Source organism: Ammospiza caudacuta, chromosome 1 (genome assembly GCF_027887145.1).
Source record: "Ammospiza caudacuta isolate bAmmCau1 chromosome 1, bAmmCau1.pri, whole genome shotgun sequence".
In the NCBI taxonomy this organism is placed as follows: Eukaryota; Metazoa; Chordata; class Aves; order Passeriformes; family Passerellidae; genus Ammospiza; species Ammospiza caudacuta.
Window position 1 is genome coordinate 21856764 of NC_080593.1, and position 23411 is coordinate 21880174.

General features: G+C 37.3%; 1 protein-coding gene across 1 annotated transcript in view; it reads left to right on the plus strand.

The window, feature by feature from the left end:
- Nucleotides 1-23411, plus strand: part of ITGA8 (integrin subunit alpha 8) — a 111234-nt gene that overhangs the window by 78850 nt on the left and 8973 nt on the right. Inside the window, exons 26-28 of the mRNA XM_058802064.1 lie at nt 3827-3952; nt 6747-6860; nt 19599-19700. Coding sequence (XP_058658047.1) covers nt 3827-3952; nt 6747-6860; nt 19599-19700 — 342 coding nt within the window. The remainder of the gene's footprint in view (nt 1-3826; nt 3953-6746; nt 6861-19598; nt 19701-23411) is intronic.

The following is a 23411-nucleotide window of genomic DNA, read 5'->3' on the forward strand; positions in this document are numbered from 1 at the left end:
TGGTGAGGAGGAAGAAGCTAAGGTGCTGCATTTGTACTTGCAAGCCTAGCTTCTCAAACTCACTGATCAGATCAGGTTGCAAGTACATGAAAAGCAGTTCAGCCTCCTCCCACCCTAGACACTGTGTTCTGTTTAAGATTGAATTAAGAATCTGTGTAGAATACTGCCACAGTTCTTACTGACATTTTCAGGCAATGTATATTTTTTTATTTAATTTATTTTATTTATTAAGAAGTTCGCTCCTCCTACTTGACAATGATTGCATCTGTTACATAAAAAAGACTGAATTCTTGTGAAGCTTGTGAGAAATTTTCCTGTAATAATGGTCCCTCTGTTGTGGCAGAATATGGCTTTAGATGCACAGTTTTTATGGCAAGAAATTAAATATCCTTTCCTTATTTCAGTTTTTCAAAGCATTGAACAGTATGAATACACAAGTCAAGTTTCAAATACGTAATGCTTATCTATTGCTTCAGATGGCAAGAGGACACAGAGACAGTCTTCTTCAAGTTTCATACAAACATCAGGATGCTTAGATCAAATTTCCAAATAAGGCTAAGGACATTAAATCTCTGACTTCTCTTGGATATCTGAACTTACCTCTCTTAGGCATTTCCCCTTTGAAATTACTCAGATTGTTCTGTTTCAATCAAAGCAGTACATTCCTCCCCACTGCTGAATTTCTTGTCTTGTAAAAAGGTTTTATTTGAGCTTTGTTGTCTAGTCCACAAAGATAAGTCACACCTATGCACACATGGGAAGACTTTTGTTTGGGAACTTTTCTGTAGCTTATCTTCTATGAAGACAGTGAGGGATGAGAAAGGATAATAAAATTATGAATCTTAAAAGGTGTAAAAAGGAGCCGAAGTACTTATCAAAGATATGGAATGAATTCCAAGCTGAAGAACTCGCAACTCAGTACACTAGAACACTTCTATCTAGAAAAGAGATGACTGTGCACAAATATGATCCTCAAAATGAGTAGTGGCAGGAAGAGTGTGGGTGTGGATTGACTGTTCTCTGCCTCTTCCTGCAGAGGAACTGGAACATCTAATGAAGTCTGGGGAGCCAGATTCAAAACAAGCAAAAGGAAGTGATGGCTCATGGTGGCAGGTCTCAGATGTCTGGAATTTGTGGCCAAAGGGAAGTAGTCAAGGTTAAAAGTTTACGTGATTCTAAGAGGAAAGTAAACAAATTCCCAAAAGAGAGGTTCAGTGAAGATTAGTAAATGAACACAAACTTCATATAGATAAGGAAGTCCCTGTACTGAAAACATTTGGAAGCTGAAAGTTATTAGGAGTGTTGTGTATGCATGCCCCATTCTTACTTCCTTCTTACTCTTCCTAAGTAATGATGTGATGAGAAGAGGGCTCAGTTAGATTGCCTTCTGGCTTGAGACAGTATTTCTGATAAGTTGGATTTTTTCTCCCAGACTGATGGCAAAAAGAATTTTTATAAAACCTGTACCTATAAACACCACTGTGGTAGAATATACAGACATTTGGTGCATTCTCAGTGGCTTAGCACTGCAGCACCACGAGTGAGGCATCTGTCAGGGCAGCAGTGCAATAACAACAAAAATCCATCACATGTATGAGGCACATCCACCAACATGAGTGGCAGGAGCTAACCCCTTCCAGAGGCAATCTGCTAATGCTGCAAAACTGTTAGCACTGTCTTTAGGGTTTGATATTGGGACAAAGCAATACCATCCAATGCATTGCTCTTGAATGGTCACCAACCGCTCTTGTGTAATTTTGTGTATAATCTAGTAATATATGTATATTGTATATTATAAAATATATATTGTATTTAAATATATATATGAAATATTTAAATATCTATAATGCAGTATAATATAATATAATATAATGTATGTAATATAAAATAATGTGTATCATTATTTTATGTTACATACATTATATTATAACTTTGTGTAAAAAAGTCCTCTTCCAGAACATTTCTGATGGAGTTACACAATGCAGCAAAGGCTGTAACCTGGCTAGAAAACCAGAAAAGTGGAACAGGGTATTGGAATGAGAAGTGGGGGACTGGAGAGGTCTGGAAACCTGCTCAAAGTAATAATGCTCAGGAGAAGAATGCAGTACAGTCTTCCATGGTGGGGAAACTGAGACAGTCTGCTGTAGTTAAAGGGAGGGAGTGATCCTCTAAGATAGCATGCCGGATACACGGCATATAAAATAGCAACAGAGGTAGATTATTCAGTTGAGCATTTCCATATACCCAGATCAAGAAGGATAAAATAATATCATTAACCTGGACATCTAGGCCACTGGACAAATTCTGCTTTTAGATGCAGGAGACACACATGTTTCTCTTAACTGCAGAGGGCTCTTTTTGAACCTTTGCTGTAACAATTCACAAGGATGCTAACACTCTAGGATCTATGAAAAAAGAAAAATGTAAAGATGAAAATCCTTTGGTATTTAGATGGATCTACATATATACCCATTGTGATCATGTATTGAGGGCTTCTTTGCAGGCACATTTCTATATCGTGGGGGTTTTTTTGATTTGTCATCATTATAGAAGTCTATATCCTGGTGAAAGAATACTGGAAGGAGAGTTTGCACATTACCACATTGAGAGGGAGAGATTTACTAGCTACTTATGTGTTCCCTTATTGCAAATAGACAATGCTAACCTCATGAAGCAACAGGAAAAATGAAAAAAAGGGGATTATTTTTTTTTTCCATGGGTTTTCATCTGTTAATGAGTTATAATATCTTTCACTTTGTAGGATGCTTTTGACTGAAGATCTCAGACAATGTTAAATGCTTATATTGTATTTATAGCATTTTAATTTTACTCAGATAAATTACACCAATTTTCCAAATCTAGTACTACACAGCATTAGTGTGTGGGAGGTTTTGTGTGTTTATAGCTATTCTCTTTCCTTTAATGCTACAACATTTATTTCAATTACAAACATTTTCTTTAGGAATTTGTTTAACATATTTTGTCTTCAGAGGTTAAAGGAACTGATGAGACGGATCTAATATAGCACTTTATAATCAGATGTTCTTAAGGAATAGGTTTGGATATATTTAGTTGAGTTCCTGTTGAGATCTTACTATAAACCTCTATGTATATTTTATTGTGATTTTACATGAGTGGATTGTCATGAATTAACATTTATCTATACTTCTGTAGCAGTTGGTTCCAGGAGTTATTTAAGGCTTCATAAAAGAAGCCATAAATGCACCGTATAGAAATTAAAGAAAAACTGACAACAAAAAAGTAATTTTTAATTGGAGAACAAAAATCTATAAATATAAAGCTGAAGAGAATGCATTTTAATGTGAGATTAAAAATGAAGAAGCTTTTGCTTTATACAAATTTGAGCTGTTACCAAAACAAATCTGTAACATATGTGATATATGATCAAAATTGTGTTAAGTCAGACTTCCATTTTTTTTTTCTAAAACTGGTAAAATCGTTATACTTTATTAGGCAGATTCTAATCTGAACTAATAAATAAACTACTGTGCAACAACTCTGAACTTATCCTGTTATATATATCAGAATTTGCCCCTGAGAGGCTAACAAAATTAAATAAAGTAACGAAACTGACACCAGTAAAAAGTAGAGAAGAATGTTGTCTGCTGTAATTCCTATAACTGGGCAATATCTTGCTGTGCTATTACTCATCATGCTCCCAGTTGAAGACAAAGTACTCTCATGATTATGCTGTTCAATTGAAAAACCAGTGTTAATCCAAAATTCAAGACCTCTGAGACAGGAACAAATCTGTTAGAATCGTTGTGTGTGTATGTCATTGCCATTCCCATTTCTCTCTTTGCAGTTTGCTGTTCCAGAAGACACTCCTGAACTTGCTGCTTTTTTATATAATTCCACAGTTTCTCATTACATCAGGAGAAGGGATGTTGCAGTGGCAGAACCTCACAGGAAAAACTCTGCAAGAATATTGGTGAGCTATCTAAAATCTATGAACTGGGAGTGTGCAGGGAAAGGTGAGACTCTACAGTGCCACAGGCAAGGCAAATGGGACCCATCACTGTGTTTTTAACAGTCCAGACAATGCTGGAGCAATAGCAATGCTGTCTGTCCTAGGAAAATAGTTCTGATTAGACAGTCTGGTACCTATTTGGACTTGGCTGTATTTTCAGAAGTTTTTTTCCACTCCTGTATTCAAAGTGCCATCCTTAGCATACTTCAGCCTTGTAGGTGTCAGCTGACTTTGCCTAAAGGCAATGTGTGAACCCAGTGAACTTCAGATCAGGCAAGGGATTCACAGTCAGTGCTTTTCATCTATTTTTATGAACCGTGGGCAGAGTTTCTTTCATGCTGTCCAGTGTCTTATTAAGCTGTTTACTGCAAACTCGTGCTTGAATTCCTTGACCTCACTAGAATTTGGAAGCAAACAACCTCACCAACTTAAGTGTTCTGGACTAAGAGAATAATTATTGCTTCTGAAAGTTAATTTGGCAATTTTTATAATGGGAAGAAGATAGACTCTGAAAGTAATGAAAACTGTAATGTTATTAGGAACAAAATCACAGTTTAATCCACTTTAAGCAATAATCACTGTTGACTCCTGTGCCATTCTTTCATCAACCCAATACCCTAGGAAGAATCTGATTCCACTGTGTCTGAAGGAAAAATGCCAGGCCTTTCAAAGACATGCCAGTCAATATCACAGAACACTTAATCCATTCTTCAATGATATCTTAATTTTCAGGCATCTTTCTGAGTGACCAGGCTCATAGGCTGCCAACATAAAAATGACTGCAGCAACTGGAAGTGGTTAACAAAGTTCTGAAGTATGCACTGTGTTTGCACCTTAAAATATGAAGCAGAGAATTTTCACCTGCTTGATGTAGATGGAGCAAATATATTTGGTGGGGTACTCAGTAATATGAAATTGACACTTTGATGAGCAGTCTTCTAGTAAAATATGCTTTTGGTCAGCACAAATTAGGATAGGATTGGGTGCAGTGCTTACCACATATAGCAAGACTTTCCCAGGGTAAGCATAGAAAAGCAATGTCATTGGTTCAGTTAGAAGGTGTCCCAATACTAATGCCTTCAGCATTAGTTACTGCTGATGTATAATTTTTTTATATTTGACATATTGGAAGTATACATGGAAAAATGAATGTTGCTCTTGAAAAGCCTGATTGGCCAAAGATAATTCTATGCTTAAAATTGTAATTTTTTAAATAAATTTTAAGTTATTTTCATTTTCATCAAAGCATTTTCACAAAGAGACAAAATGTTCTGAGAACCTCTTATTCTATTTATACTGTTGATTAAATATTTGGTTTCTTTTCCATTAGTTCCAATGTTATATTGTTCTGAAAATCACTACAGGCTAAATACATTACTCAGAAAAACAGAAATATGTGTTCAGGCCCTAAAACGTCAGCCAAAAGTAGACTTTTTTTGCATACTAATGATTTGTTTTGCTAATGTGTGTTTTTGACCACTATGATTAATGAAAACAAGTCTTCTCCTTCCTGCAAAATAAATAAATCTGTTTGGAGGATGTTTAAAGCCAAATAAACAGATGCTTTAAAATATTCATTTTTTTAAAAAAAAGTTTATAGCTGCAAGCTCCAGGGTTTACAGTTTCATTTTCAGTCAGATATAGAAAGCAGCAATTAAGCATACAGCTTCTGCTTATCCTCCAATAAGACATAGATTTGTGAGGAAAGCTGTCTGTAAAGATACAAGATTCCTTAAGAGTGTTTTCAGACCTGTTCCATGCATCATCATCTCATTTCCTGAAGATTGGGTATTGGTAGTGCATTCGCACTCTCACTAGGGAATAAACTTACTTTTGAAAACTTAGCTTTGCTTTTGAGGTCACAAGGCCTTCTGTCATGGGAGGGATTCTCTGCTTTGTTATAAAAATAGGAATCAATTAAATCCTCAGCCTTCCCCTGAGTCAAACAAAACTTTTCAGATAAAACCCATTTGTATATACAACATTTTTTATTTTTTTCCACAAACATTTAATCATTTTTTATGGGATCATTTTTCCTTTTTATGCCCTAAACAACCACATAATTCCTGTGGTTACCCCATGAGACTCTGCTCATTCCCTTCAGTGGCTTCCAGTCAGCTTTTAACCTTTAGTGTGACATTCTTTTGGCAGACTTCAGGAGTATATAGTTTTGAGTTGCAATGTTTGGCTTTTGCTTTCAGCCTTGTGTATGGGCCAGAATCACTGTTCATCAGGAATGGTTCATGGACAGTAAGCTTCAAGTAAAGCAACTAATGAAACTCAGCAAATGTTCTGGCTGCTATGATGTAAATATCGGTGGGAAAGCCAGGAGAGTTAGAAAAGGGAAAAGATTTAGCAATATAAATAAACACTTAATGCATACAGAACAGAAAAAAACCTAAAAATGAAATCATAAAATGATTGATAGGTGAGAAAAAAGCACGTGCTTCAAAGGATTGGTAAGTGCCTGGACATTTTAAGGGTTCCTCAGAGCAGACACTGTTGAAAATTATTACTTTTATTTTCTTTACTATAGGTAGGTGTTTGTATTCACTGGTGATTAAAAAAGAATCTGCTCCTTGGTTTAGAATTATCTCAATGACTCATGGGGTATCTCATATATATTAGATAAAATTACTGATTTCAAACTATTTAGCTCTTTAAGGAAAGTTTATTTGTTTTTGCTTATTTACAGCATTTGAAAATGATTTTGTTTTCAAAACATAAGTATGACTTCCCTTTATTTTTTGCTCAGAACTGTACAAATGTGAAGTGTGTCCTAATTTCATGCACTGTGGGACAGCTGGAAAGAGGAAAGAGTGCTGCACTAAAAATCAGGTCCCGGCTCTGGGCACAAACATTCCTGGAGGTAATACACACAAACATCTCTTTCCATACACATAAAATAATAATTTATTTGAGCAGATATTTTAAAATAAAAATTCATAAATTAAATGGGGCAAATGTAAATACTTCTTGTTACCATTTTCTTTGAAGATAACATCTCACTGGTTCCTGTCCAGGTTTTTTGGATGCTGCTTACTTTTTTTTCTTGCTATCACTCCTTCTCAGATTTATGTCCTGAATCCTACTTGAAGATTCCAAGATTATTTTTAAGTACCTCTCCTAGTTTTGTTTCTGCTTTCCTGGACTGACCCAAATGTTCTGCATTTATAACCTCTTTTCCAATGGAAGGTTTTTCTTGGAGCCAAAGAGTGTATCATGTACACTATGTCCAGCTTAAACATTCATTGTTATTCATTTTCTATTAATCTAGGGAAGAGTAGTATGCATCAAGCTCATATGATACATGACACTCATGTAGTGACAATCTGTCTTACTGCTAAAAGGGGCAGTGTAGATGATGGAAAAAAATAAAACTTCTCTTTGCAAATTCTTGTATTCCAACTTCTGCTCTCAGATATATATTCACAGTGCATAAAGGGACCTGTTGGAGTGAGGGCAGAGGAGGGCCACCAAGATGACTGGAAGAATAAAACACTTCTCCTGTGAGGAAAGGCTGAGAGAGCTGGGGTTGTTGAGCCTGGAGAAGGGAAGGCTGCAGGAAGAGCTTATAGCACCTTCCAGTACTTCAAGGGGTCTTCTGAGAAAGATGGGAACAAATCTTTTAGCAGGGCGTGTTGAAAAAAACCAAGGGGTAATGGTTTTCAACTACAAGTGCATCTATTTAGATGCAAGAAAGAAGTGTTTCAAAATGGGGGTGGTGAAATGCTGCAACAGGGTGCCCAGAGAGATGGCAGATGTCCCATGCCTGGAAACATTCAAGGTCAGATTGGACTCTGAGCAGCTTGGACCAATTGAAGATGTCCAGGCTTATGGCAGCCTGGACATCTTCAATTAAAGTTTCTTTCCAACCCAAATTATTCTATGATTTTGTAAGGCAGAGGGATTTTACTGTAAGCTGTTACCTCATAGCTGGCCTTGTGTCTGTATTTACTATGCAATTGTCATACCTTTAACAATGGAAAATACACTGAGAAATTTATAATTCCATTTGCTGTTATTAAGAAATACCTGCATCTCCTGTCTTGATCAAGCTGATTTATTATTGGCTTGTTTCTCAAGGAATTCAGGATTTTCCAGTCTTTCTGTCTGGAATGTAAGAAGCTTTCCTGTGTTCCCTACAGCTGTGGGAGAGGAATTCTTTATATGCAGGGTACCTCTTACCCTAGCAAGAGAAGAATTGAGGATCTTCAGTTTACAGCTTTAAATTAAGCTCCTCATGCCTTTGAAGTTAATTTCCCCCTTCCCTCAAATATGAAAGTAGACCAAAGAAATTCATCCTCACTTGCTTTCCTGGAGAAATGAGAGCAGATAGGATAATATTTCCAGAAAGTTGAATGCCAGCTCAGTAGCTAACCAAATCCATAATGGGTGCAAACTTTTGGGAGGTCATTGGTCTCTCTTGGTGTACAGGACTATGGCAGTGGTTACTTGAAAGGATGACTTTAAAGGTTTTTCTACCTATCTGTCAGGAGGCCAGGTCACATTCTGTCTTTCTTCTCCAAAAGCTGTTGTAGGACCACTGTGACTGAAGAGCACTTAAGTTCTGTCCTCACTGTCTGGCCTTGCTTGAACAAAATATTTCTGTCTTGCCCAGTAACAAAGTCTCTCATCCTTTCGGAGACTAAGTGAACAAATTCCTGATTTGTCCGTACATTTTATTTCTATGAACAATCAATCCCAAGAAACTTTCATATCCTTTCTTCAGTTCCATTAACACAAATAAAATGCTTTTAATAGAAAGCATATTTTAAAAATGTTAGATATGTCTAGATACTCTAGAATGGATGTACTTCATTTAGGTTTGCTGAGTGAGTCATCTGCTAGTGCAAAAAAAGGCAAGGTCTGGTGCCAATTTAAGCCCAAAAACATGACAGTTTGGATGTGTCTTTGTCCTTTCAAATCTGTGAATTGGGATGGACATCATTTGGTGCAAGCTTTTGCAAAGGGCAGAAAGTACCAGTCTGTAAACATCCCTGCAGCTATAGAAGAAACATATCTATTGGGAAATAGAATGGGCATTTGATTCCATTTTTTTCCAATTTCATTAAGAGGCTGCTGGACAAGCTCACACAGGCTAGTCCCTCTTAAGCTCAGGTAAGAACTTCACTGCACTGATTCTCTGTTGTCTGTTCCTAACACACAGAGAGAGGCAGAGATATTATCCTTTACTGGAACAATATATGACAATATTGAGCACTGCAGTGGGCAAGCAATAACACAGAGGATCTTTATCATTTTCTTCACCAAGCAAAAGATAAAACTCCCTTAGCTACCTTCCTTACTGGGAACTGAGCCTGATATATTCCAGATCCAGTCAAGTCTTTCTCCTCATCATTCTGCTGGTGAAATACAATTAACTCTGAAAGGGCCAAAAAGTAGGTCTTGTGAAAAAATCCTGTGCACAGATCTTTAGATGAAGTTTCTAGTCTATTTACAGCTATTTCAGTGGAAATTAGCCTCATTAGGATTTTCCTAAGTCTAGTTTAGGATATGTCAATAAAGATCTGTAAGAGATTAAACAAAATTAATGAGAAACAGTTTCTCTGAGTTTTTGGCTGTGACAGGAGATAGGTAACAATTGAAATAAACTAGCCACAGAGGACACAAAATCTCCCTTTTTTGGATAACTCTTAGTAAAAACAATCTTTTTCTGGGGTTTAACTTTAGTTGGACTGACTTAGGTTCAGAACAAGTGTAACTGCATGAAATTCAGTGCCATGTTTAATGCAAGAGCAGTGGAACTCATTTTATGAAATTTTAGTAATCTAAAGTTAGATGGAAAAGCTGGTTGCTAACTCTGTAGACAGTGACAAGACAGAGAAGTATCTTCAGAGGATGCATTATCCAGCTGATTTGAAACCTCTCTCTGTCTGATCTGGATGGGGAGAAGAGTCAAAGCTGGGCCTTGGGACCTGGGCGTGTACAAATACACCAGGCAATGACAATGCTGCAGTCCCTTTAGCTCCTCCTTGCTCTTCAATAAATCTGCTTGCTCTGCCTGCACCTCCCTTCACTCAGGGAGCTCCAGGCAGAGATGGAATGTTACACCAGCTCGTGGGCAAGGATAAGGGTGAGCCATCCTGTAGATTCACTGGGTTGAAAGACCTCGTGGGAAACACTCCTACCAGATTACTCCACTGGCCTTACATACCCTTGCTATCAAACAAGACTTTTTATGGGCTGTGATTTTACCTTTTCCCTGTAAACATTTCTGTGTCCTTTCAATAGTAATTTGCAATTCTTGTTAAGAATCAGAAAAACTCCACTCAAAGAAACAGAATTTTTTTCCTAAGTAGAAAAAGGTAATTCCCAGAGAACTGTTGCATCCTCCCATTTATGTCTAATTATATGCCAGAATAACATGATCTTTATTTCACATGCAAATTTGGAGACAGTAAATAGTGTCCTAGGGTCTAGTTGTCTTCCTTCCACTCATCTCAAAACAGTTCCCGTTTTCACAGCCCCTTTTAAAATTAACAGTTACACAACCATCACCATAAAAGACCGTAGAACATAATTAGTTTCCTAAAAAGGGCACAATCTGCTCTTAGTAATTCTGCAACTGTTGTTAACTAGGCTGAAATCTGCAGATTCCAATTGAGGATTAAAATGCAGTTAAAATAATCAGGATGAGATTATTGTGACTCAGGAAGGGCCAGACTGAACCCTACTGTCATGCTTTTGTAAAGAAACTTAGGGTAAAAGTCTCTAGAGAAGCATTGCAGTTCATGTAAAAGTTAATGTAAAAGTTTTCATGTGCCAAAGAAATCAGAATAATGGTGACATGCAACATTACTCAACTGTGTTATAATTTAAATGAAGACATGATGATTTGCAGAAGAATTTTTTTGTGCTCATTAAAGCCAAGAACACAGTGTCAGGATGTTTTTTCTTCTTATAGATATGCTAATGCAAACCTGAGAAGGATTTTATTGGAAGTGATTAATTTATGCTAGGATGAAATAATTAATGTTTTTCACTGAAGTTGTATGGGCAAACATGTGTATGTTGTTGCCACAAAAGACCTGTCATGTATTGAGTGACTCCTTCCTCTTCCACTTAGTTTAACTGACAACAGCTGACCCTTTTGTCTCCTGACAGTTGTAACCTGTAACCTTAAAACCCAAACTCCCATAACAAATAACAGCTAAATGATGTGCAGTGATTAGACACATTTGAATAAATAAAGCAGCACAAATTTCCCAACCAGCCAGCAAAGATAGAGACAGACATTGTGCAAAGGCCAAGAAGAATCACATACATTTTTGGAGTAACTTCAAAGTCTGGCTGTAAATATGAACTCTCTAGTAAAGCTGACTTTTGGATTCAGACTTGCTGATCTCGCAAATAATAGCCTGATTGTTCAAAACAGAAACAACCTTACATGGTTATATTATGTTGTGTTCCATTATGTCCCTGTTTCTCTGATCATATTTCTGAGTCATCTGAGGGAGACCCAAGGGGATCTGGTCCAGTATTTGCATGGATGGGTATTTTTTAGTATAAGACTCAGAGTTGGCTAGTGAAACATCTGTTTTGAAAATGCATTTCTAAGTGATGAAGCTTTATAATCTGTCTGATTTGTAACAACCTTGAGGCTCTGAGCTCTTTGGAACTTAAAACATTGTGGGATATGGAACTCAGTGCATTCTTAGCTACTGTTTCATCCTGTACTGAAAATTTCTCATAATGATACAAATCTCCTTCTGGGAGAGGTAGGAGAGGCAGTAATCTACAAAACCACAGAGGATGTGTAAGGTTCCCAGGAAGTTTGAAGTTTATTGTATTTTCTTTTAATATTACTGAATATAATTGTATTGTTTCTCTCTTGATGTTTTGGCAATTCCAGATATGTGAATTTGGCACTCCTGATCACACGAATTTTAATAGTTAGAAGGGAGGAAAATCTAGTTTTAATCAGAAAAAGTTGAAAAGCAAGAGAAGCACCACTGTATTTTGGTGCTCTCTTGGTACTCAAAGTCATATTTTGGCTTCTCTGTTAAATACTCATTATTTCAATGTTTCCAAATGCGCACTGATCCTTTTTCTTTTTACATGCATAAAAATGGAAATATGTGCTTGGCATATTAATGGTGATGTGTGCTGCAACACTCTTAACTGCCTGACTGGTATCCAAAACCTGAAACTAAATACCTAAGCTCTATGTTCAACACATGGAGAAAAGGAGATACCTCAGACAAAGTGACCTGCATTAACCATCAGGTTGGTGCATGAGGGCTGTTTCTTATCAGGAGGATAGGCACCCAAATCAGGATTTAGGAGGAATATGTTCACCCTTTTTGAACACAAAATCCAAAAATTATTTAGAAGGCACCTATAAAATTAGATTAAAGACTTGAAGAGGACTTGGTTTATTCCATATTAATTGCCAGAAGCGAGAGCTGACAGTCCAATGATTAGGGAATTCAGGACTGGAAGACGCAAATTCAATTCACACTCAGCTTGAGAGGCCCCACATCCCTGCTTTATAAAATGATGGTGTTCCCTTCTGCTGAAGCTGCACCAAGGATATAAAAAGAAATTGAGAGGTCTGGAAGGGTGTAGAAAATGAGGAAGACCATGATGTAACACCTTTGTTTGTACCATCAACTACAATTTCTCCTAGTCCTGGCATCCACCTTTGCCTTCATTGCCTGGAACCCAGAGCTGTCACCACTGTTGGAGTGCACGTTCTAATGAGAGATTTTGTTGAGAATTTCCATATTTTATTACTGGTGAACTCAGAGCCTCTTTAGTGTCGTAGAAGTTCTCTAGGTCAGGTAATGCTTTTGTGGTAAGGATTCAGTTCAGCTGCACAAAGGCCATTAGAGGAAGAATGCAGATAGTTGTGCAGTGGGGCCACACAGGCTGCAGGACATGTGTGCTGGCAGAGGCTTGGAGCTCAGAACAGAACTGGTGGAGGTGATGTGAGACAGGTGAGAGATCCTCTTGTACAAGGTCCTTTATTTGTTCACTTTTCTTCCTCTCATCTTTACTATGGGAGCAATTATTCGATCTGTAAGTGGAATATGACCCCAAGGAACAATAATTTCTATCCTTAGCATCTTCCAGCCCAGAACCTCTTTCTGTGTCTGTTCTGTGTCCGTTAGAAAACATCTAAGTCAAGGGAAGATTGCTTAGTATTTTCAAAGAATAATTCTGCAGCTAACCTAAATTCCCTGTGTGTGGAAGGAAGTGGTGAAACAGAAAGATTAGTGAGAGAGACATCTTGTGCCCTCATTCGTTTCCATATATAAGCTATATATGGAAGTTTAAGTAGATTATTTTAATCCAGACTGAGAATTAAAAGCCAGAAATTTTATGTGCTGCCCTTCAAGGCACATATAATAACAAAAGGAGGAAGTCATCAACAAAATTTTCAGTTGCATCAAAACACTATTGCTATTTGAAAAAACAAGTAAAACCAAAAACTTTGGTTGTGGCCAAAAAAATTATATTATATTCTATTTGATTGTTTATATGGAATGAAGTCTAGAAAAAAAAGAGACCTTTGCATGGGGCTGAACTACCTGGAGGTCTTTTGGGTATTGGCTAGTTTTGTTTTAATTCATTTTTATTTAAAATATTTTCAGTGTTAGCAAAAGCAGAACATGAGACTCTTCCTAGATGTGCTACAGTATAGGTAATGTTAGGTATATGAAGAAATAAACATCTTAGATTGATAACCATTATAATCTTTATATAGAAATATTTTGGAATCACAACAAAACAGCTGCCTCCATTATAACCTAAAATAGGCTGTCAAAATGAATGTAAAAAATACAATATGTGAAATGTAAGAATATAATGATAAAGAGAAGGATGTGTTGATTTTTCAGAGTATTTTCTTTGGTCACAGCTATGTTTGGGTGGAGATATCCTCTTGCCGCAAATGGCGCAAATACAATTTACCATGTGTACAGAGTCACATGCACATTTTTAAACAAATTATTAAGAAGAAGTAGTTGTATGAGCTCTACTCTCTATTGGCAGCACTTCAGGTTTTGGGAGGTATTGGTCAAAGAAAGCAAGCTAATGAATTCCCAAAGCATGTATTTAAAAGGTATTGCTTATCCTCCTGTCTCTAAAGTGTGCCAGGCTCCAGCAGATACAAAGGGAAACAAATGTTAATCAAGCAGTGCCAAAATTGTTGTAATAGCACTGAACTCCATGTGCAAAAGTTGTAAGTTCTTGGGATAAAAATACCACCACGGTGTGCAGCTTGCCATAGGGGAACCATGTGCATTTCAGCTAGGGAGATGTCACTGGGCTACATCTAAGCAGAAAAAAAAAAGGAAAAAAAGATTTCCAAGAGCCTGAACAATTCTTCGTAGAGGCAGTGGAGCAGAGTCATTCTGGGGACTCTCTCCAGTAGCTCAACTCTTCAAACCTGCAGAACAGCAATGATCTGCCAGTCTTTAAGCTAAAGATTTTGTTCCTCCTGCCCTCAGTCTAGCTCCCTGGGATCCAGAATTGTTCCTGCATTTCAGTGTGCTCTCTGACCAGGATGCCCACATGCCTTAGAGATGCTTTGGGGGGTCAGTAGGTCTGTGCTTGAGCTTTCTGCAGAAAGCAGCAGCATCCCACTGGAGCCTGGTGAACTGTCTTTCAAATTGTAGATTTGAAAGATTTTCAAATCACTTCTCACATTATTTTGGTCTCAATTGTATGTAGGAAAACACTGAACTCAATATTTATTGAGAACACTTTCCTTCATTTCTGGCTTTTTTTTTTTTTTGTCTTGCAACTTTTAAAGAAAACAAAGGCTTCAATTCAAAAATCTATTTGTGAAACAAAAGCATGTAGAGAGAGAAGCTTTAATAAGTATATCAACAGGATCTGCTACCCAGGCAACACAGGGGATGGCCATGTTTTGCCTGCTTCCCAGAATATGGCAAACTACTGTTTCAGCAACAAGCACAAGATCAGTTTCTGCTTGTTCTAACACAAGGGGAACCACAAAAGACCAGTGTAGTTAAGGCTGGGCTCTCTACTGTTGATCATTAAGCACTGACACAAATACCAGATTCTTTCTTCTCCTTCCTCTGAGCCATGACTAAATACTCAGCTTGAATTTCAAACCACAAGTCTTGCAGTTTCCAGTAAATACTGAATATTTAAACATATGCTATTTAAAAATGATATGGTAAAGAAATGCTCTTTCTCACAATTGACTTGAGAATTATAGAAAAAGCTGTAGGAAAGACAGCTGCTTGTATCTCAAAGGTGTTAGGACAAGTAAAAATCCTGTTTACAGCCAATGTTGACCACAGTCATTGTTTTCAAGTCCTTTGCCACAAACACATCATTCTGTAAATGCAGGAAAATAACTCTCTAGTCTTTTATAGTCTCCATTCCTGTTTTCCAGCATTTCCAGGAGCTAATAAAGGGTTGAGACGAGCTGATAGCTGTGGTCACAACCCAAGCTTATTAACCCAAGCCAAGCACTCATCCACAGGAAGTACCCTCCTCTGATGTTCTTGTTGCTGATACAAGCTGAAAATGAAATAAGCCATGTATAGTAGGTGAAAGGCTTTATATTTCCATTACTGCTGTTTCCTTTATAGGAGGTTTCAACAGAGTTAATGCCTTTACTGTACCTTAGCCAATCCAGCTCAATGTCTGATGTCTACTTCTTCAATAATATAACATATTCTGCTCTCTCCATTACAGATTATGTTTATAAATCATATAATCATATCCAGAATCCTGCTTGATAATAATTGCTTAGGATTGAAAGTATAAGGCTTTTTTCAGGCTTTTTTTCTGAATGCACAGTCACAGAAACATGCTGAGATTTTGTGGGAGGAGGAATCTAGTGCTGAAGAATAAAATACCAAGAATGTCTTGAGTCTGGAAATGGAAAATAATTAATGTGATAAAGAGAAGTTCTTTTTCTGAATATCACCTCATAGATGATCAGCACCATGAATGTGTATAAAACTACTTATTTAGTAAGCCAAATTTTTCATTTCAAACACAATTGATAGAAATATATAGATACTGATAGTTCCCTTTCATTTGATGCTATCTGTGTTATGTAGCTGATTTGACTATGGCTGTGTAGTTGTTTGAGACAGATTTTTTAGTATTGCTCTTTCCTAGTATAGGCCCCAAGGAGAGGTTAAATTTTCTGATAATAACCATTCAGCTGCTCTCAATATTTTAAAAGAACAAAATTATGGCATAGCCAAATTAGTTCCAGAAGGCAATAAATGTGCTGGCTTTTTATCACCCTCACATATTCGGAGAGAAAATTACTTTTTTAAAAGGAGACTGAATGGACAAGGCAAATACCAGGACTACAACCCTGGAGCTCAGGAGAACACCCTCCTTTACAGGGATCTGTTTGGAAGAAGTCCATGGGAGATTATCCTGAAAGAAAAAGAAGTCCAGTAGAACTACTGATTCTCCAGGATCATCATCCTTTAAGCTCAAGAACTGTCCATCTTGACAAGTGATTTTGCCATCTTGGTACAACTCAGACATACAAAGATGGTGATAGGAGAAAGGTTGGACTCAATCATCTTGGAGGTCTTTTCCAATCTATATGATTCTGTGAAACATAAAAGAGGTGGAAGCAGAGTCAGTTGACCCTGTGCAGGGGTTGGATAAGGAATGTAGAGAGTGTCTGAGAATGCAGGGACAGAGATGGGAAATCAGAAGCCCACCTAAGCCTAGCAAGGGATTTAAAGGCATTAAAGAGACTTCTATAAGTATATCAGCAGCCAAAAGAAGACAAAGGAAAATATGGGTCTTCTGCTGAATGGGACATAGAAAAGGCTGACTTACCCAAGGCCTCCCTCCATCACTTTTGTCTTTATGGAGAAAATCTGCATACACTAAACCAAGGTCTCTGGAACCAGAGAGGAAATTTGCAGCTATCAACATTTATCTTCAGCAGAGGGATATAAGGATAGGGGAACATTTAAATCAGATGTACAAAAGTCAAAAAAACCTGATGGAATACACATAGAAGTCCTGAGGGAGGGGCAATGAGAATGTCAGACGTTTCTCAATTATCTTTGAAAGTTCATGGTCCTTAAAAACTGCAAGAAAGCAAATGGTAACACCTGTCTTCAAAGAGGATTCAGAGAAGTATAGGTCAGTCAGCATTATTTCAATCCTTGAGAAGAGAAGGTGATGGAGAAAAAAATGCAGAAGACCTTTGCAAACATCTCAAGGACAGGAAGATGACTGGAAGCTGTCAGGATAGATTTACAGAAGGGATATCATGCTTACCAACTTGATAGCCTGGTAATTTGCAGATGGTAGTGAAGTGGAAGGAGTGGTTGATACACCAGTTGTTTGTACTGCCCTTCAGAGGAACCTCAACAGGCTGGAGAAGTGAGTTGGCAGGAATTTCATAAAGGGTGACAAAGGGAAATGCAAAGTTCTGTACCACAAGAGGAATAATCCTATGTACTGATGCAACCAACCAGCTGGAAAGCAGTGCTCTGGCAAAAGATCTTGGAGTCCTGTGGGATGCAGAGTTGACCATGAGCCACTGTGTGTGCCCTTGCAGGAAAGAAAGTCAACAACCTCCTGGGCTGCATTAGGAAGAGCGTTGCCAGCAGACCAAGGGAATTAATTCTCCCTCTGTACTCAGCACTGATAAAACAGACCTGGAGTTCAGTCCTGGGCTCCCTGAGACGATTGGATAGTGGATATACTGGAACAAGTCCAGCTAAAAGCCACAATGATGATTAAGGGTTTGGAGTATTCGATATACCAGGAGAGGCTGAGAGAGATGGGAGTGTTTGGTCTAGAGAAGAGAAACCTCAGGAGGGATCTCATCAGCAGTTGTAAACACATGATTGGTGGGGGTAAAGAACACACTTCTCAATATCAAGGAACAGGGAGGAAGCACAAATTGAAATACAGGAAACTCCATTTAAACATTAACAAACCCCTTTTTTACTTGGAGGGTAGTAAAAAACTGGAATACGTTGCTTCTTGAGATTGTGGAGTTTCCTTTCTTGGAGATACTCAAACACTAACTGGACATGGTCATGAGCATACTGCTCTAGTTGATTCTACTGTGCCTGTGCTTGGAAGAAACAAATTCCAAATATGCTCTCCAACCACAGCAGTTCTGTAAAAACTTTGGTTTGGGCCATGGTCATTCAAATGCATCCACGTTGGCTGCCAGGCTTATATTATGCTTATTTCAGGTCATTTTCACAAATAAACCTTTCTCCATCAGCAGAGGAAAGAAATAGTAGCCCAGATTATCAAGGGGTCTTTTTACCTCAATCTTGGCTCAAAAAAACAGCTGAAAGAGGAAAAGCAGTTCTTTGAGAGGGTTTATGTTTTTAATGCAACAGGAAACTACAGGGAAAAACTGAGGAAAAGATGTTGAACAATCACAAGGAACCAAATCTTTTCAATGGAGAAGAACTCCTAAATGTGTGAGGAATAGAAGGAATGAGAAGGTTTTGCAGAAGGAGATTCAGGAAGTGACAACAGTGTTCCAAATATGCTGGACTAAAAAAGCTGTTGACAAAATAAAAGACTGCTTTACTTACAAGGCTCTGTCTTTCTGTAAATCATCAGTCAAATATTGTGTTGAAATCTGATCATCATATTTCATAAAGGATTAAGAATGGTAGAAAAACTAGGAGCATAATAATAATATAGAAAAAAGATGTAACAGTCATCACTCCTAGCCCTCTGAATTCCATTGACCATATTAGCACTTAACAATCTAAAGCTTCTCAGAGAATATTGAAGCACTTTCAAAGATCCAAATCACTACCCCAGATTTGCATGGGAAGGGATATACAAGATGAGTTGCCATGTAGTGTCACCCAGAAAATCAATTGCACATTTTGTCTGCACATCTTTGGGTTTGTTGAAATTCTTAATGACAGCTAAATAAATATTTTACTAGGTGGCCAGTTAAACAATGGCTGCTGTACATTCCTCTCACATTGATACAACTTAGTAGACAAGCAAGGTGAGTAGGATTTTTGCACTGCAATAGGAAATCAATCCCATTCTAAGTGTAGCTTGGTCTAGGAGATTGCCTTGGCAGAAGAGCTGGACCAGCTGATCTCCAGAGGGCCCTTCCAACCCAAACTGTTCTGTGATTCTGTGTAAATGAAGCTCAGAGATGGTTGTTCCTTCTATTGTTTGGTGGGAAGGCACAGCCATTTCTTTGATGTCATCAGGAAGCTCTACCAGCCCGGTCTCAACATAGGCCTGTGAATGTCCTCAGTACACCCATGCTGGTTGTTGAGCTTGTTCAGCAGATGAGGGTTTAAAACACAGACACCCAAAAACTTCACCCATGCTTTTAACTCATCAATTTCAGAGAGAAATATGAGAAACAACTGTATGTATCTTTCTGCATATCTAACCCTTCTTCCCCATTTTGAACATGTGCCCTTTGTATTGCAGCTTTATGCTGTATTTATCTCATGGGCACACACAGGTCTCAATTCCTGCACTCTTCACCAAAAGAAACCATCTTTCACTTATGAAATCAGTGCTCTGGAGTTTTTTGTCTGCTAATCTTTCATAATGCTTTTAAATATAAACATGGGGTTTAATAATTTCTTTTTTTGTATCATTTCAGAGAAAAAATTATCTCTACAGTCTTTCTTCCAATGTTTCCTTTGAAGTTAAGAGCATGCCATATAAAGTGCAACCAGCAAAGCTCCCTGAGGGAAGCATAGCAGTAAGTAACTGAAAATTACATCTTTGTGTGAAGCACATGTATTTGGTCACTCTGATCACAGCTGTGAAAGTTCTTATAGATGAAAATATTGAGATTGGTCTTTCCTGTGTTTCTAGTGTAAATTCCTGAAGTAATACCTAAAGGAAATAACTTCATTGCTTTCTGTGGAAGTTGATGATACATGATTCTTATTACATTTTAAAATAATTTCTTCCTGAACTAATGTGCAGACTGCTTTATTGCAATTCAGATGGATTTTGCACCCAAAAGAAAACAGAACTGTGAAAGCAAGTATCTTGTTACTTTGTTTGGGGTAAAAAAACCTAGAGGAAATTTTTATGCAAAATCCAGAATCATGTTTCCATCAGGTTTAGAGAGGTCACTCTTCTCCCAGTCAGCAGTTTTCTCACACAAGCTTGTGTATTGTCTACAGCAACTTCTCTCTATCTGTTTTAAGCTTCTTTGATGCTCTGATTTTCAGGAAGGTCTGTATGCATTTCTAGGATTGCCACCTCACAGCACATCAAGTGCAAACATACAAATTTACTTGGTAATCCTTACAGAAATGATGATAGATGATAGATAGATAGATAGATAGATAGATAGATAGATAGATAGATAGATAGATAGATGGATGGATGATATATGCTAAAGCACTGGTCTTATTTGCAGACCGAGATTTGTATGGCTCTGTAGTAATATATGAAAAATTAATTTTGGAGACATAAATTTGATTTAATTGTTTTCTGGTGCCAAAGGATTGAGTTTGGGGAGCACTTTAAAGTAATTTGTTTCGTATGGTTAAAAGTCACATGGTTTAACATGGTTAAAATTCACTCTATTTTGTCATTGATAAAGATATTTTGTCTGTTTTGCCAATGATAAAGGTAAGTAAAATATGAAGGCAAAAATTGATTCTAGTATAAGAGTAATCTGAAATTTTAAGGCTCAATGTTCTCATCTTTATAAATATTCCTCAGTTACAGTCCTTCTTTCGAAAGGTAAGCTCAGTTCAAACTTTGCCAAGTTGAATTATCGTGGAAATACATCATACCAGTCGGTTGAGATGCAGTAGTAGGGACAAAATACTGTCTTACTTAGAAAACCAACAGAATAATACACTTCAGAGCTTACTTTGAGTATATTTTAGAGGATACAGGCTCTCAAGTTTTGTTTTGTACATGCACAGATGGAATGGTTGATTGATACTTGCTCTGGGAAGACACAAGGTGAAATCTTGGTTCTATGTGCACAGTGACTCTAACCTCCACCGTCAGTAGAACCCTGATTTCACTAGAGGGGATTGGTGCTTAATGCAGTATTCATCCAGAAAGGTTCAAAGGCACCAAGCTGACAGATATACTCAGGCTCTTTTTATTTTCTTGCAACATGTGTTCCATACCAGAAACACATGTGCAGAGTTCTGTTGATAGTGGGGCCTTCATCTGGGCTGGAGTGCTTTACTCCAGGTGATAGCCTGCTGTTCTCAACAAGTGTCAGATGATCTACCAAATGATCAGATAAGCATTTCATTCTCTTACTCCAGCCAGTATAAAGCTTGTTATTTGCAGCATATGATTTACAGCAAAATGCCTGTAACGGCAACTGTAAAATGTTGAAAAATGATAACGCTTTTATGTCCTTTCATATCTGGACATGGCAGTGGATGCTTGCCAGCTCTGCAGCTTGATGTGTTATATGCACCAGTTCTTTGATGTTCCACTTGCAAGAAGAAATATTTCCTTGAAGTTGGGCAAAGCTTAATATTTTTGGTCCTTCTGAAAAAGATCACTAGTTGTGTTTTAAAAGCTTCCAAAGATTTATTTAAAGGTTTATGCTTTTCCTTCAGACAATGAAACGGTGGTAGTGGAAGAAATATTTAAATATTTTTAAAATCAATTTTCAAAAGTATATATCTAATAATCAGCTAGCACTTCAAAGTTTATGTAAAGAAGATAATACATTTTAAAGAATAGAGCATATGTCCTTCATTTAATTCACATAGGGCTGGATTCCAATTAGGCAGGCTGATATTTACTTTAAGTTTTAATGGCATGAGTAATCCCATACCCATCAATAACCTATAGAGCCACAGAGTCCTATTTGTAGTTCTAAGGACTTTATCATCATGGAATATAGGTCTTGGACACATAGATCTTGAAGACAGGGTCATGATACAATGGTGTGTGAAACATTAGGTAAATGTAAGAAAATCTGGATCTTTTATAGTAAAACATTAGAATGAAAATGCATCAAACAGAAAATTAGCATGGAGCTTAAACCAGAATCCACTGACATCTATAGTATATATAGTATATATAGTATTTCCATTAATTTTGATAGTCTTAGAGTTGCAACCATATATTATGCAACTGGTTGGATTTCCTTGCTAATAGCTATTTCATTCAAGAGAAAATTTTCATTTTTTTGCTACAAGTATTATTGTGGTAAATAATACTCTCTTACTTGGTGAATTTCATGTGCAACATGAAAGTACTTTCTATTGCAAAAAGTACAAAGTTAGAATAAGCAGAAATTTGCTTTTTTAAAATGTATGATTCTTGAGCCAGTTTGGGAGTTTAATAAAATATGGTTTACTTTTCTTAAACATTTGATAGGACTTTCACTGTGGATGCCTTTAGTCTAAACTGTTTGACCAGTGTCCTCCAGTGAGCACCATTGGTTTCAGACTAAGGCCTATACCTTTTTTTAGTTATTACATGTTGATAGCACCTTAAACAAGCTTATATTCCTTATGAAATATATTTGCATAAACATTTGTAATGTGTAATTATAAATGTGACTTCAAGCTTGAGGGAGCTTTTACATTCCATATTGAGCATTTTTGAGAACATATCAGAACATCATGCTGTAATGGTTGGATGGGGACATGTAGGAGGACAAAAGAATTCCTGTTTCTCAGCCTCTGTAAAGAAAATTTCTGAAGACTAAAGGAAGGTTATCATGGGCAGCAAAAGCAGTAGCACTAGAATAATAATTAATTTACTGCTGTTTAAAGTAGCAGAATAAATTATGGAGAAGTTATTTTTATTTTTTGAAATGTGTCTTTTAAAGAACCAGGGAGAAAAAAAATAACTTTGTGAGAATCCCACTGGCCTGCACTGAATTTTGACCACAGGTGCTGGAAGTTTGCACCAGTCAAACCTAACTCCCATCTATACATAAGGAAGTACCAGTGAAGCAGCAGATTACTTCATGTGCTTCTCTCTGCTTTGCACCAGAGGAATCAAAGACTATTTTGAAGACATACTAACACCAAAATCAGAAGCAATTCCAAATTGAATGAAATACAGTGGCAAAAGCCCTAATAATTATTTTATATACTTACAGTGAGGTTAACTATGGCACATTTTTTAAAAGGCACATTTTTAAAAGCCTCCCCAGAAGAACACTTTCATAAGCAACAAATGACTTTCATGGAACTGCAAGAGGGGTTATGAAGTTAAGACTGTATGACATCATCTGTGCTAAGACCAGTGTGGATGTTATTTCCAATAGCAAACAAAGGCTCTGTCCGTAACTCTTGGGTTGACTTCACCCTCATCTCAGTGCCTGAGGCAGATGGCATTCTCTGGCACCCTTTGGATAACAAAGGTGTGAGATGTTCAGCAGTGTCAGATGGCTCCTCTCAAGTCTGTGAGATGTGCTCTTCACCCAGTTGACAGGGAAGCAAGCATTGTTTTCAGTGGT